Consider the following 16,445-nt stretch of genomic DNA (forward strand, 5'->3'; position numbering starts at 1 on the left):
GGCAGTGATGGGTGCACAATAAAGTGAATATACTTAACACTGCTAACCCTACACTTAGAAATGGTTACGATGGTAAATTTTATGTTTATATACACTTTAACACAATTAAAACAAAATTTTAAAAAGATTTTATCTTTAAGTAATCTCTACACCCAACGTGGGGCTCGAACTTAACAGCCCGGAGATCAAGAGTCACATGTGGGGCACCTGGGTGGCTCAGTCGGTTAAGCATCTGCCTTCGGCTCAGGTCATGATCCCGGGGTCCTGGGATCGAGTCCCGCATCGGGCTCCCTGCTCAGCGGGAAGCCTGCTTCTCCCTCTCCCACTCCCCCTGCTTGTGTTCCCTCTCTCGCTGTGTCTCTCTCTGTCAAATAAATAAATAAAATCTTAAAAAAAAAAAAGAGTCGCATGCTCCACCAACTGAGGCAGCCAGGCGTCCCCAAAAATGTTTTAACATGAATGGATTTAGGAGCATTTGGAATACATACCGCGCACGTGGTTGAGTGCCCGTTCTCTGTGAAGCCCTGCGAGACCCGGAGCCCCCCGAGGGGCCTGGTGTGCCCCTCAGGAAGGCAGACATCCCTGGGAGAGAGAACGGTGCAGTTGGCTACCAAATAAGGAGGTGCACGAGCTAGAAATAGCTGTTAAGACCAGCTGAGGCGCATCCTGACTTTAAGATCAGCTCAGCTGTTAGCCGCCTGGGAGACAGGGGGCCAGAGCTCCCTCTTTGTCGCCTCCCTCTTCATCCACCACCTGTCCTGCCAAGCGCACCAGCTCCTCCTTCCCTCTCCCATCTGCCCCATGGCACCATCAGCGGAAGGCTCTGGGATCCCGCTCTGAGCAGGCTTCGAGGCCACCCTTCCCGGGGGTGGCGGCAGGTGCTCCCAGAGTCAGTTGAGTCTGGGTTCAGGAGGGACCTCTTCTCCTATGTTACAGGTGGGGAAACAGAAGGGCAGGAGGTGAGGACACGTGTCCCAAGTTCCACAGTAACTTGGAGGCAGAGCTGGGCCATGAGGCTGCAGACCCCACTCACCCCCATACTTCATTGCCCTGTTGATGCTGGATCCCCCTGCCCCCCACCCCCCGCCATGGGAAGAAAGTGGGAATCTGGAGAGGTGGCTGAAATAAATTGTCCCTCCCCTCAGTGGGGCCAGGACATTCTCAGTTTGCCGGTGAGATACCGATTTGCTGGGCTTGGCACACAACACACAGGGATGAGGATGACGTTTTTTTTGCTCTTTTTGATGTGGGTGTATGAGCAAACAAAAGGGTGTAGAACCAACGTGCCCAGTCTAAACTGAAGGGGATCAGTATATGCCACCCGAAAATATGCCAAAGATACTTTGAGCTGAAGGCAATCGAGAATCAACAGATAAAGTCTTTATTTTTTAAAGTAAGCTCTAAGCCCAATGTGGGGTTTGAACTCACGACCTCGAGACCAAGAGTCACAGGTTCTACCGACAGAGTCAGCCGGAGCCCCTCCTCCTGAATTTTATCACCATAGATTAATTTTCTTTTGTGTTGTTTTGTTGGATGCGTGTAGAAAGAGAATGCTGCAGTATGTTTCATTCTACACGCGGGTGGTGAGGCTCATCATGTTAGCGCTCCATCATAGCAGTGTTCCAAGACTCCTCTCTGCTCTTCTCCCATGTGAAGTCCTTATTTTTACTATATTCAGATTTATCAGTGTTTTGCTTTATTTTTATTTATTTAAAGATTTTATTTATTTATTTAAACAGAGAGTGACAGAGAGAGCACAAGCAGGGGGAGTGGGAGAGGGAGAAGCAGGCTTCCCGCAGAGCAGGGAGCCCGATGTGGGACTCGATCCCAGGACCCTGGGATCATGACCTGGGCCGAAGGCAGTCGCTTAACCAACTGAGCCACCCAGGCGTCCCAGTGTTTTGCTTTATACTTTGCCTGCTCTATGTCTTGTCAGGGAACTCACCCACCTTGAGGTCAGGAAGACTTTCTCCCGTATTGGCTTCTGAAATGTTAGATCTAGCTTTTTACATTTTGGTTTGTTTTAACAAGCTGTTAGATGGTGCTTACCACGTTCCAAACCTTAAAAATGTTAACTAATTTAAACCTCATAAAAGCCCCATTTATTATTTCAATCTTCTAGATGAGGAAATTGAGAGAGACGTTCGGTAAGTCACTCCGAGTCCCACAGCTAGTGAGGGCAAGCCAGAATTCAAACCCACAGTTTCCAGAATCTGGGATTAATACTTGGCACACTTTGGTGGATACCTGGAATTAATTTGTATGCATGGGCAAAGGTGGGGGGCCACTTTTCTTCTTTCTCCATATGGAAAACCACCAGCACCAGATAACAGTGTGATTCAGGGATACTTTTTTTTTTTTTTTTAAGATTTTATTTATCTCAGGGGCGCCTGGGTGGCTCAGTCGTTGGGCGTCTGCCTTCGGCTCAGGTCATGATCCCGGGGTCCTGGGATCAAGCCCCGCATCGGGCTCCCTGCTCCGCGGGAAGCCTGCTTCTCCCTCTCCCGCTCCCCCTGCTTGTGTTCCCTCTCTCGTTGTGTCTCTCTCTGTCAAATAAATAAATAAAATCTTAAAAAAAAGAAAAAGATTTTATTTATCTCAGAGATAGAGAGCAGGGCGAAGGGCAGAGGGAGAGGGACAAGCAGCCCCGACACGGGACTCGATTCCACGACCCTGAGATTACGATGGGAGCTGAAACCAAGAGTCGGATGCTCAACTGACTGAGCCACCCAGGCGCCCATTCATTCAGGGACTCTCTGAAGCCGCTTCAGAGCAAATCACTGTTCTTTCAGCCTTAAAAAAAGAAAGAAAGAAAAGAAAGGCCAAGTTCCTTCCTTAAGTACCTTGTCCTTCCTTCCCTTGGATCTGCAGGTCTTCAAGGATAGTAGAGAGCCTCTCTCATGCCTTGGGTCCTGGTCTTGCCTTTTCAAAATGGTGCAAACACCCAAAATGTCCTTCCCCAGATACAGAGCACTTAGTGCGGGAACAAGTGTGACAAAAACGCTCCTGCCTTCTCGGGCCTCTTTCCGAAGAAGGAGGCTGATCTGCCACCCCGGTCTCCTCTGTCGAGGGCATTGTCCACGGTCCACTGGTATGACACTGGCAATCACGGCCCAGTGTGGGGTCGGTGGGGGGCTGGGGACGTGGGGAGCCTGCAAAGGAAGGGCGGGTATGGCCCCGGACAGAACGTTTGAGCTGTTCCCGGGGTTCAGGGGCCGGAAGCAATGCCAAGATTCAGGGAGATGTTTGATGCGGCCCCTGGATGTGTCCCTGGGAAGAGGACTAATCAGGGAGACGCCTGTGTGTCCAGAACGTGCAGCAATCTCACGGGTGGGGAGCGGAGGGTCGCAGGGGAGGATGCCATCAGCCGGTGCAGAGAACACAGGCTTCTGTAAGGAGCACGGTGTTTACCAATCGTGAGCGAAGTGCAGTGCGCGTTTGTGGGCGCTCTTAGTCTCCGGGGTTGCCGTGCAGTAGCCTCAACCCTACGGCGGGGCGTCCACTGTCCTCACGCTGGCCTGGCAGCGGCTGCTTCCTTCTGCAGGGGCTGTGGTCCCGTGACCCGGGCAGCTACAAGCTGGGCTCATCCCAGACGCCCAGTTTCCCTCCCCCTGGACCCCCAGAGACGGGTCTCGACTCGTCGAAATAGAACTCACACACCCTAAAGTTCACCCTTTCGAGGTGCACAGCTCGGTGGTTTCTAGTGTGGTCACGACCATCAGCGCTCGCTCATCCCAGAATATTCTCATCACCGCACAGGGATCTTGCCTCTTTTTACCTGCTGTGGGTGGCCCCATGGGCCACCCCTGGGGTAGAGGGGCAGGGGTTTGGGGACCCTCGGTTCTTTTTCTACATGCTGCTTAAAGTGGAGAGGTTTCGATGTTCCCCTGAAGGTCACCAGTGCACGTGTGGGGGGGTGTGTACCCCCCCGTGGGGGTGCGCGTTTTGGGGGGGGCAGGGCACGCTGTGTTGCCTCAGATGGTGGAGGGTTTGGGCCGCAGGGAACCTGTGGGTAGTAGGCAGGTCCAGTCAGGGAGGGGATGGCAAGTCAAGGAGAACATTCAGGACAGCGGCACCCCCTGCCGCCCCCATCTCTAGGCGAGGGGAGGGTGCCTTTTTTTATGATAATCACCTGTGAGCAACAAAGAATAACCAGACCCTACGAAGGAAGTAAGCCATTGAGGGTGTTATCACTAGTCCTTGCTCAATGGTGATGTCAATAGAGATGCTAAAAGGATTTAAGCTCCCTGGTTAGCTTTCTATAAAAGACCGACGCTGGCAACCCTGTCGGGACCCCTCTCACTCTTGAGAGCTTTTTCTGTATCTTCACTCAATAAACTTCTGTCGCTTTACTGCGAGGTTCATTCTCCCTGAGACAAGAACCTCGCTCTCCCGCTTCAGTTGGAGGCAATTGCGTAGAGGAAGTTGGCATTTATCTCATAGAAATGTATGTGTGGATGATAAACGGCCAGAGTGAAAATAATTGCCCCAGAATATAAATGCCCTGCAACATTATTGCTGTGGGTTTGTGTGTGTGTGTCTCGGAGGGGGTTTAACAGGTACACAACGTAAAATGTATCATTTTCACCGTTTTTAAACTATACAGCTCAGCGGCATTAAGTATATTCATGTTGTACAGCGATCACCTGGTTTTTGTTTTTATTTGTTATTTTTTTAAAAGATTTTATTTATTTATTTGAGAAAGAGAGAGGGGACAGGGAGCACGAGCAAGGGGAGGGGGAGGGGCAGAGGGAGAAGCAGGCTTCCCGCCGAGCAGGGACCCCGATGCGGGGCTCGATCCCAGGACCCTGGGACCACGACCTGAGCCGAAGGCAGACGCTTAACGACTGAGCCACAGGTGCCCCTGGTTTTTGTTTTTTAAGCGCAGTGTTTTGTCGCAGCTAGAAGTGCAGGATGGTGACAGTCGGGCTTGGTGTAGCCCGAACCCCACTGGCTCCCCCGGCAGGCGGATGCCCCATCCCTGCAGGCTTTCAGCTTCCCTCTGCTCCGCAGCACCATGTCCTGACTCAGCAGGGGCTTGGCTAGGCCGGAGGGAGGGGCCCCGGAACCGAGGACCTGCGGCCGGTGGACCCACGCTGCTGGGAAGGGCCCTGACCCACCTGCCCCTGAGTCACCCTAGTGGCTGACCCCCCCTCCCCCCCGCCCGCTTGGGCACAGTCCGCTGTGCCAGCTCCGGCTCAGGGCTCCCCCGGGCCGGATAAACCAGCACAGTGAGGGCGGAAGAGCAACCTGGGCCCCAGGCCAAACTCCAGGTCTGGGGGTCAGGTCGGCGGCCAGGCCTCCCGGAGCTGCCACCCGGCTCCGCCCACTGGATCAGCCCTTTCGCACCTGCCTGAGAGAGTGATGCGTGAGTCCCCGGGAATCTGGAGTCCTCTGCCCGAAAGACAGCTCAGCCCACATTCTGCCCATGCGGGTGAGGGAATTAACAACCGGTGGTGAGGTTTGGGCGCAGGACTGGACTGGGTGCTCTTAGCAAGACGGTTGGGGTGGGGCGGGCGATGGTAGCAGGCAGAGGAGGGCAAGAGGGGCAGCTGAGGAGCCCCGGGTTGAACCAAAGGTGAGGCTGTTGTGCCTTTTTGGCCCGTTGTCGCGGAAGCTGGCACCAGCCTCTGTCAATTGTGACCAGAAAGGAGTCAGAGGTTGGCAGCTACGCCCCACCCAAGAGCTGGGTGAGGGCGAGGTGTGGTCACCCGATAAGCCGGGGTGTGAAGTTAATTGGCCTTCACAGGTGAGCGCAGCCCAGTGACCCCTCTCACCTGCCCCTGGCTCTTCTTATTCACCTCTGCTCAGGCCAGAATCTCCCTTTCCTCCTCCGCCTGTTTCAGCCCCGCCTGGCCACCCAAGTCCGGCTCTGAGCTCAGCTCACATGGTGAAGTCTGAGCCCCCTCCCCCGCCCCTGCTCTCACCCACCCTGCGCTCCTCTGAGCTCATCCCCACAGCAATCCCTCCTCGGGACTTTTGGGGGCCTAGCACGTACTGCCTTGGGTTAGCTTTCAAGCCTGCGCAAGGTAACTTGAGTAATGGGACCTTTTTTAAAAAACCGAATCCACCAGGTTTGGTATCTCAGATGAGTGTGGGTGGCCCCGTGTAAGCGTATACCCATTTCATTTGTTTTTATTTTGCAGAGCATTTTAGGGGCTCTTAGGCAATGCTGAACACAGGACATACAGGCAGAGGTCTCATTTCCAAAACCTGGCCCTGAGATTACTCTCCATCAGTGAAACATAAGGGAGAATTTGCTTACAAGGGAGATCAGTCACCTGAGGAGGTGAGTCACCTAAGACAGAGTCCTGTAAATGTGTGAAGGAAGACATTGGGGCAACTCCTGGCCAATGAAAGGTTCTAGGGCTTTAGCTCCAGGTAGATTAAGGTGGATCCGAGGAATCTGCATTTCAAACTAGTATCCCACCAAACTGACGCAGGAGGTGCCAATCACCCCTGAGAAGCATGGGGTCCTCTCTGAGAAGTGTGGCCGGAAGGTGATGGATATCGCTGAGCAAGCTGGAACCGGTCTGAAGAAGGGAAGGGAGCACCGAAAGGTGGGGTGCCCTCAGACGTTGTGGGTGGGAATGAAAAATGGTGCAACCACTGTGGAAATCAGTCGGATGGTCCCCCCAAATTGAAATGTAGACATTTCTCTAGGATCCAGCAATTCCACTCCTAGGTACATCTACTCAAAGAAACTGAAAACAGGTACGTAAATAAATACACGTGCGCATGTTTGCAGCAGGACTGTTCCCAATGGTCAAAAGGTGGAAATAAACCGAGTGTCCATTGATGGAAGAATGAGTAAACGAAATGTGGTCCAACCATACCCTGCATATCATTCGGCCATAAGCAGGAATGAAGTACTGTTAGGTGCTACGGCGTGGATGCCCCTCGAAAACATTATACTCGGTGAAAACAACCAGACACAAAAGGTGACATATTGTGATCCCACTTGTATAAAATACCCAGAAGAGAGAAACCCATAGAGATGGCAAGAAGAGTGGTGGTTGCCAGGGGCTGGGGGTGAGGAGGGGCTGGGAGTAACTGCTTAATGCGTACAGGGTTTTCTTTTGGGGTGATGGAAATGTCTTTTGGTTGTTGCTAATGTTGTGAGTATACTAAATGCCACTGAATTGTTCACTTTAAAATGATTGATTGTATGTTCTGTGAACTTCACCCCAATATACGAAAAAGGGGGAAAAAGACAGGGTGGGTAGGAAGGAAAGGGCCCAGGGTCAAGGAGGCGGCAGGATTCTCCAGCACTGCCTGGGGGAAACGGGTCCTGTGATTCACCGCGAACTGAAACCCTGGGCTTCTAAACACATACACATACACATTCTCATGGAAAATGTATGCCTTTTATTGGCATTAGAGGACTGGGTTCTTGGATAGATGCTCCATGTGCAGCAAGACACAGAGGCTGGGTGGCGGTGATCTGGTCCAGCCCACCCAGGCCTTAGAGCCACACTTCGTTTCTGAACCCAAACCGTGTTATCCATCCAGAATCTGCCCTAAACTGTGAGCTCAGATTACAACTCTGCTTTCTCTCTCTTGCCTCTGACCCTGCCCAGCCTAATTTACCACTTTGCAAGTTGTTGACAACTTTTCAGTTGATTTAGTTTAAACGTAAGCAAGGCCAGGGCCGGATGGGAGGAATGCTGGGAAGGTGGGTCGGAGGGCTCTCCAGGGTCTGATGATGGTTTCTTTTTGACTTGAGTGCTGCTTACACGGATGTGGTCATTTGCAAAAGTCTGTGACGCTGTATACTCATGATCTGAGAACTCTTCTGTATGTATATTGTACTTCAAGCAAAAATGAAAATAAGGCATTTATACAAAGATGCTTTTCTCAATGCTCTTTATGATATTAAAAACTGGAACTAGCTTGGGGCGCCTGGGTGGCTCAGTTGGTTAAGCGACTGCCTTCGGCTCAGGTCATGATCCTGGAGTCCTGGGATCGAGTCCCACATCGGGCTCCCTGCTCGGCGGAGAGTCTGCTTCTCCCTCTGACCCTTCCCCCTCTCATGCTCTCTCTCTAATAAATAAATAAACAAATCTAAAAAAACCAAACAAACCTGGAAATAGCTTGCATGCATAGGAGTAGAAGATTGGTAAACTGATTTCTAATACATTTATAAAACAGAATGTTACACAGTCATTAGAAATGTTGACAAAGATGTATATTTATTCACTTGGAGGTGTTAAGTAAACAATATGAAATAAGTTAGAAAAGAAGGTATATTCCAAAATATTAAAAGTGATCATCTCTGGGCAGAATACTGGTATTCATAACATTAACTACTCTGAGGAGCTTGTAAGGTACAAATTCCTGAGACCCCACCACTCAGAGATTCCCCTTCCGTCTCCCCCGCTCAACCCCAACCACACGTACCTACCCAGGCTAATTGTGATGCATAGCCTGGTTCCAACCTTGGACCCCCTTGAGAATCTGATACAAACCGTGGATCCTCTCTTAAAACACAAATGGACACACCAAGTCTTGGCTGTAACTTGTGGGCGGAAGGGCGTCATCCATGACTCCAGTTAAGAACCTCTAATGTAGAATGACAGAGATCAACCGCTTCATTTTCCTCGTTCTTCTTTTTTTTTCTTCCTTATTAGACCCCTTGCTCCCCACTCCCTGAAGGTGAGAATCTCTGCCAAGTGGCACAGATCCTTGGGCCACTGCCAAGGTCAGAGCACATCCCTTTTGTGTGTTTTTGTCGGACCGCTGCTGCCATCCAGAGGGGGTCTGCTCGTGCGATGTGCAAGCAGCGGGTCGGCCCACTGGTGGCCCTGAGGCCTGCTTCAGAACTTGCCTGCGCTGCCTGCCTTCTCTTCCTGCATCCTCACTGTGACCTTCGCAGGACAGGACTTGGGGTGCAGGCTTTACCCCCACCGCTCTGCTTCTGGTCCCGAGAAGGCAAGCCGCCTAGCTGGCGCATGAGTCTGATGAAGCTAGCCCCGAAGTTCTGATGACCCCTCTTGTAAACATCAACACCACAAGCCCCTCCACATATGCTGATCTGGGTCCCTACAATGAGATGGGAAACATTCCCTACAATATAAATGGAAGTAGGGTCAAAGCTGTGGATTACATGTTTTAAGGACCCCAAGAATATTTTATTAACAGATCCCATGAGGAGATCTCTTTTTCTGTGTCCCTCTGAAAGTCATGGACTGCTCGGGCAGTGGATGGTTCTATGGCTTCGAAGAGAAAAAAGGCCATCGGGAAGTGTCGGGTCCATTTGGGCCCAGAGGAGTGGGGAGCACGACCAACGGCCTCGGCCACCAGGTGGCGTCCCCGGCCGGCCTGGACGTGCAGCTCAGCCCAGGAAGCCAAATGTCTGCGGTGCTCGCGCTCCTTCCTTCATGCCCCAGGCAAGCACATTCCACACACAGGCCAGTCCATTCCCCAAGAGGACACCTGTCACCTGTGAGCACGAGTGCCCTAGGACCGCCACTGCCCTCCTCCCCTAACACCTGCATCTGTCCCCAGCTCCACCCAGAGGGGCGCCTTGTTTTCCGGTCCCTGGTCACCGCTCCTGCCCTCCCCTTCCTCCTCTCTTCTGGGGGTCAGAGCGCAGCCGCCAGGCAGGATGAACCAGGGCACCATGGCATAGGGCACGAGAGAGTTTTCTTAGCCCTGGCATAATAAAAAGAAAACCCAAACACTTTTCTTTCTTTTAATACCTAAGAGTAAAAAATAGAAAAAATCCCAAACCCAACAACCCAAACAATCCATCTGGAAGTTGCTGCCATGCCTGGTCGCAGGTCCCCTTTCCAGGGCTGTTCTGCGGGAGCAGCCCCTGCCGGGCCCTGGGTCCTGGGGAGGCCCTGCGGCAGCCTGAAACCATCCCGGCCTTTACCCCGCACAACCAGGACCCAGCGTTCCAGAAAGGCCACCAGGGCTGTTTCTGTAAAAAATGTGGTTGTAACCAGGAGGAAGTTGTCCCTTGAGGCTGAGCTGGAGGTTATTTCTTGTGGAGAAACTTCATTTTATTGCCTAAAAAAAAGAAAAGGAGAACATGTCACCAGGCAGACAAAAGTGAAATCGTGCCCTTTTCATCCCGGACGTGGTGGGGATGATTGTGGCCTCCCAGGCCACCTCTGGAGCCTCTCCTCACGCAAGCTCCCCAACGCAAAGGGACCTTCCTCAGATGTGGGGAGTTTTGAAAGGAAGTGTGTCAGGAGTGTTTGCTCCTGACACGCTGACACAGGGAGCACCGAATGTAACATGTCCTTGAGGAGCCACAGGAGGAGAAAACCCCCGGCAGCACGGGCGGGTAGGAGGGCCTCCCCAGGAAACCAGCCGTCCTGCGGAAGGAAGGCACAGTGTGGCCCACTTGCAGCTCCTGCTGGGCGCCTCATCACCCTCGAGTAAACCAAGGTCCTTCTAATTCTTTTGGTTTTTGTCTTTTAATTTTTACTTATTTTTTTAAGTAATCTCTATACCTAACATGGGGCTTGAACTCACAACCCCTGAGATCGAGAGTGGCGCGTTCCATGGACCGAGCCAGCCTGGCGCCCCAACGACCTTGTAATTCTTACATTTCCACTAATTTGGAGGCTGCTCCAGGTCTTCACTACCAGACACCCTTCTTCGGTTCCCCTCATGCTTCCTAAGCTCAGTTCCCCAGAAGACTGAAGAGTGTGGGAGAGAAGAGTGAGGAACAGAGCAGGACGGCCCAGGGGCCAGTGAGGCAGGGAGGGGTGCTTTGTTTCCCTTGTCTATCCTCTGGGGCCAGATCAGAACAGGAGCCTACGAGGCCGCAGTGCAGTGAGCTCTGCATTATTTGGCACCCGCCCCAGGGGAGGGAACCGGCTGAGACTCGAGACTCAGGGGACCCGAGGCTGGTGATGGGGACCGAGACCGCCGGGCCTTACCGAGTCCCTTCAGGAACTTATTGACACCACTGTGTTCTCCACTGGGGAGTGTTTCCAGGTACTCTTGGGCTCGGACCTCAAACAGACCTGTTAGCAAGAGAAATCCCAGCCATTTTAGTTCCTTCTCTCTCTCTTCTAAACATCTCCATTTCCTTACTGCCATAAAAAAGAAACCTTGCTTCTGAGACGAGCTGCTCCTATAAACATTCTCTGAATCATAAGGTTTATAAGGGTTTTTATTGCCCTTATAATTGCCCAACCTTGTGCAATAACTATCTTCGGGAGGCTGTTAAGCTAGATCGTACGTGAAATCCTATTTTTATTCAACAAACACCTTCCAAGTGTCTATACTGTGCCAGGCACGTGGTTTCGAAGATGAAACAGCCCACCCTGGCTTTCGGACTCCTGTAGTCTCCCCTTTCCTCATACTCTCCCCTAAGAGGAACGCCGGCCAAGTGGTTTCGCTTCCAGGGAAACCGTGTGCCATCTGTGGGCTCAGGAAGGCCGACAGGCCACCTCAGAGGCCCTCACCTCTAGCCTCAAGGTGTGAGCCTCAGGCATTGTCTTCCTCTCTCACTGATCTTCCCTGGACAGAGGAGCCTCCCATGCCACTTTTAAGCTTTTGTGTCTCGACCTTTCTATCAAACAGTGATCTGTAAGCAGATAATCTGGTTAGCAGAGCTTCTATTTCAAGGAATCCTGTCGTCAGGAGTGACTCAGACACTAATCAATTTCCTTTTGTCTCTTCAGATACCACTCATCAGGGCGCCTGGGTGGCTCAGTTGGTTAAGCAACTGCCTTCGGCTCAGGGCATGATCCTGGAGTCCCGGGATCGAGTCCCGCATCGGGCTCCCTGCTTGGCGGGGAGTCTGCTTCTCCCTCTGACCCTCCCCCCTCTCATGCTCTCTATCTCCTTCTCTCTCTCAAATAAATAAATAAAATCTTTAAAAAAAAAAAAAACAGATACCACTCATCAGAATACCAGTCTCTGTCTTTACTTTGCAAAGAGCTCCAGGCATGTGGGGCTTTGGTTCCTTCACCCAGGCTGGGCCATCACAGCACCAGAGGACACGGAAGCCTGGGGCCGGAGGCTGTCCCAGGACCCTCGCTGCCCTCCGTCTTCACCGGACCGGCTTCTCCGCGGTGTCTCTCCCCCACCCAGGTCTAATTCCCACCAGTGACTGTCTTTACCAACGTTTCTAGCTTTCCGATTCCCAAAAGGACTTAGGACGATGCAAGAAAGAGAGGGGAGTGATTCGGTCCTCCCTCACATACTCCCCCTCCTCAGCCCTGGAAGTTTGATGGAACCCAGCCAGAGGGGACAGGGAGAGGGAGGAGAGAGAGTGCAGGAGGCCAGGCTCCATGGTGAGATGACCCACAAGCTCCCCAAGCTGGGGAGTCTCTGCTGTCCTCCCTCCGGTGTTGCGGCCGATCGGGCTGAATGTGAGGAGGCGCTCACACAAAGTGGGGGGCACGGCCAGCCTCCTTCCCCCTGTCCCACCCCAGGTGGCTCCTGCCTGCTGGTGCCACACCTCGGGAGACTGGGAGGAAAGCAGGGCAGAAGGGAGGAGAGGCCTGAGGAAAAGGAGAAGAGGGGCCAGCGAGAGGCAGGAAAGCATGTTCAGGAGAGTTTCATCAAGTTGGAAAGATGGAACACAAGGAGAACCCACCGCCCAAACCTGGAACGTGGTTCTGGGAGAGGCTGTGAGCGGGGAAAGAGATGGCCAGAGCAGACAGGCAGACGCTGGGGCAGTGTGACCAGCTCCGAGGCGCCAAGACGGAGCGTTCCCGGAGGAGGCCGCGCTGCCCCTCCCACCTGCGCCCGGGCCCCACGACCTTCCTCCCCGCTCCTCGGCCTCTGCCGGCCTGGGCCTCTCTAGCTGCCTCGGCCCCCGGCACGGAAGGTGCCCCCTAACCTTTGGCATCCTGCCGGCGCAGCTCCCGCTCCTGGATGAAGCCCCGAAAGGTCTGGGTCTCCATGAAAACCTCCAGGAAGCGGCGGAGGCTCTTGGAGGAGACGGCTTTGCGGAAGGCCTCTCGCTGCAGGGTCCTCTCCTCGCGCTCGCCCGCCGTCAGGAACAGGGAGTAGTGGCCCACGATCTCCACGAAGAAGCGGACGAAGGCTTCGGACACCACCTCATTCAAGGGGCTGGACTCGGGGCCTGAGCAAAGTGGGGAAGGGCCGGCACCGGTGAGGGCGGACCCAGAGCCTGAGACAGCCCGGCGGGCGCAAGTAAGGACTAGAGCGGATCATCATTCTCCCTGACAAAGGTTACCCAGAGGGACGAAGCCATTTCTTTCTCCCCTTTAATTGGGTATTTTAGGGCCAAACTGGGGGAGGTGGGAAAAATTTTCTCACGATTCATTGCTAGCAAGAGATCCAGATCAAGGGGTTACACACCCAGTTTCTCTCCTTGCACACCCCTCTGGCCACTCTTCCTATTTAACTCAATGCCACATGGAAGGGCTGGTCACCTCCCCACTTGCTGCCCGACTCTAATGATGGAAGAGGGAGATGGAGGCGGCTGAGCTCTTACCGTGCTTGCAGTCTGGGGGCCCTTCATCCTGGTCACTAGCCAGGTCATTCCTCTGCTCCAGAATGTGCTCCAGGGCCACCTGAAGCTTCCTGGGGAGGATGGAATCCTCGTCATCCATCTGTAAAGCAGAGAGAGCAGGTGGGCCGCTGCCCCAGTGCCTCTGGGGATGAGAGCGGCATCCTGGACCGCAGGTCACACTGGATACACTGCAGGGCAATCCCGGCACAGTTTTTGGATTAGTGAGAGAAACATGATTTATTTTCTCATTTTTATTTTTTTTAAAGATTTTATTTATATATTTGACAGAGAGAGAGAGCAAACACAAGCAGGGTGAGCGGCAGAGGGAGAGGGAGAAGCAGGCTCCCCACTGAGCAGGGAGCCCCAATGCTGGGCTCGATCCCAGGACCTGGGATCATGACCTGAGCCGAAGGCAGACACTCAACCGACTGAGCCACCCAGGCGCCCAAGAAACATGATTTAGAGATAGAGATCTGAGGTTTGAATCTTGATTCCACGTGGTTTTTCTTTTTTTTTTTTTTTTTAAGTTTTATTTATTTAAATAAGCTCTACACCCCACCTGGGGCTCAAACTCCCAACCCTGAGATTAAGAGTTGCATGCTCTTCCAACTGAGCCAGCCAGGTGCTCCTCTTGATTCCACTTTTTACAAGCAATATGAGCCTCAGTTTCCCCACTTGTAAAATGGGGGTACCAATCAATATCTACTTCATTGTGAAGATTAAATGGGCTATAGAAGACATGGATGAAAGAATTTGAAAAAGATATAAAGAAATGGAAAGATATTCTGTATTCATGGATTGGAAAAATCAATATTGTTAAAATGTCCATTTTACCCAAAGCCATCTATAGATTCAGTGCAATCCCTACCAAGACTGCAATGGCATTTTTTATAGAAATAGAAAAAATCCTAAAATTCACATGGAACCACAAAAGACACTGAATAGCCAAAGCGGTCCTGAGAAAAAAGAACAAAGCTGGAGGCATCACAATTCCCGATTTCAAGCTTTATTAACAAAGCTGTAGTAATCAAAACAGTCTGGTAGTGGCATGAAAACAGACACACAGACCAATGGAACAGAATCAAGAGCCCAGAAATCAACCTGTGTGTATATGGTCAACAAATATTTGACAAAGGAGCTAAGAATTCAATGGAGGAAATGATGGCCTTTTCAATAAACGGTGCCAGGAAATTCATGCAAAGGTATGACATTGGACCCCTATCTTACACCACTCACAAAAATTAACATGAAATGGATTAAAGACTTAAAGATAAGACCTGAAACTAAAACTACTAAAAATAAACAGGGAAGTTCCTTGACATTGGTCTTGGCAGTGCTTTTTGGATATGACACCAAAAGCTACAAGCAACAAAAGCAAAAATAAACAAGGACTACATCACACTAAAAAGCTTCTGTACAGTGAAAAAAAATGATCAGTAACAGTTGTACACTTAGGCTCTGCTGGTGGGAATGTGAATGAGTGCAGCCGCTATGGAAAACAGTATGGAGGTTCATCTACCATGTGATTCAGTAATTCCACTTCCGGGTATATATCTGAAGGAAATGAAGTTACCATCTTTCTTTCTTTCGTTTTTAGAGAAAGAGCATGAGCGTGAGCAGGGGGGAGGGGCAGAGGGGGAGGGAGAGAATCTTTTCTTTTTTTTTTTTAAAGATTTTTATTTATTTATTTGACAGAGAGATAGAGAGAGAGCACAAGTAGGCAGAGCAGCAGGCAGAGGGAGAGGGAGAAGCAGGCTCCCACTGAGCAGGGAGCCGGACGTGGGGCTCGATCCCAGGACCCCAGGATCATGACCTGAGCTGAAGGCAGCCGCTTAACCGACTGAGCCACCCAGGTGCCCCGGGGAGGGAGAGAATCTTAAGCAGGCTCCATGCCCAGCTTGGAGCCTGACGTGGGGCTTGATCTCACAACCCTGAGATCAGGACCTGAGCCGAAATCAAGAGTTGGATACTTAACTGACTGAGCCACCCTGAAATCACTTTTTTTTTTTTTTAAGATTTTATTTATTTATTTGAGACAAAGAGAATGAGAGAGACAGAGTACATGAGAGGGGGGTAGGGTCAGAGGGAGAAGCAGGCTCCCCACTGAGCCGGGAGCCCGATGTGGAACTAGATCCCAGGACTCCAGGATCATGACCTGAGCCAAAGGCAGTCGCTTAACCAACTGAGCCACCCAGGCGCCCCCTGAAATCACTATCTTGAAGAGGTATCTGCACCCCCCTGCTCATTGCAGAACCATTCACAAAGGCCAAGATATATGAACAACCTAAGTGTTCATGCATGGGTGAATGAATAAAGAAAGTAAGATTGCGTGTGTGTGTGTGTGTGTACGTACATACACACAATGGAATGTATATACACATATAATGGAATATTAGTTATAAAAAAGAAGGAAATCTTGCCTTTTATGACAACATGGATGGACCTTGAGGGCATTATGCTTAGTGAAATGAGTCAGAGAAATACAAATACTGTATGTTCTCACTTATATGTGAAATCTAAAAAAAGCTGGCTTCATAGAATTAGAGTAGAATGGTGGTTGCCAGGAGCTAGGGGGTGGGGGAAATGGGTAAGTGTGGTCAAAGGGTACAAACTTCAGGTTATAAGATAAATGGGTTCTGGGAATCCTACGCACAGCATGGTGACTATAGTTAACAATACTCTATTGTATACTTGAAAGTTGTTAAAAGAGTAGGTCTCAAATGCTATCAGCACACACACAAAAAAGGTAATGAATTATCTGAGGGGAAAGAAGTGTCAACTAAACTTATTGTGATAATCATTTCACAGTATATCATCATGTTGTACATCGTAAACTCATATATGTTATATGTCAGTAATATTTCAATAAAGCTGGGTGAAAAATTAAATGCAGTACAATTACTTTGTAAAAGTGCTTGGCACCTAGTGGATTGTCAACATATGTGCCCCACTGCCCCCACCCCGTAGGATGGCTAGTGTTATTCAGGGACTCTGG

The 16,445-nt window shown here is 51.2% G+C and overlaps 1 protein-coding gene across 4 annotated transcripts in view; it reads right to left on the reverse strand.

The window, feature by feature from the left end:
* Positions 1-9,680: 9,680 nt before the first annotated feature.
* Positions 9,681-16,445, reverse strand: part of DENND2A (DENN domain containing 2A) — a 96,630-nt gene continuing 89,865 nt past the window's right edge. For all 4 annotated transcript variants that reach the window (XM_035021231.1, XM_035021232.1, XM_035021235.1 and 1 more), the window contains 4 exons: positions 13,433-13,550; positions 12,812-13,057; positions 10,896-10,982; positions 9,681-10,014 (listed from right to left, as the gene is read on the reverse strand). In XM_035021231.1, the coding sequence (XP_034877122.1) occupies positions 9,983-10,014; positions 10,896-10,982; positions 12,812-13,057; positions 13,433-13,550 (483 nt within the window). In that variant the 3' untranslated portion in view covers positions 9,681-9,982. The remainder of the gene's footprint in view (positions 10,015-10,895; positions 10,983-12,811; positions 13,058-13,432; positions 13,551-16,445) is intronic.

The sequence above is a fragment of the Mirounga leonina genome, unplaced genomic scaffold (assembly GCF_011800145.1).
Source record: "Mirounga leonina isolate KUSES-001 unplaced genomic scaffold, KU_Mleo_1.0 Mir_174, whole genome shotgun sequence".
NCBI classification, from domain to species: Eukaryota; Metazoa; Chordata; class Mammalia; order Carnivora; family Phocidae; genus Mirounga; species Mirounga leonina.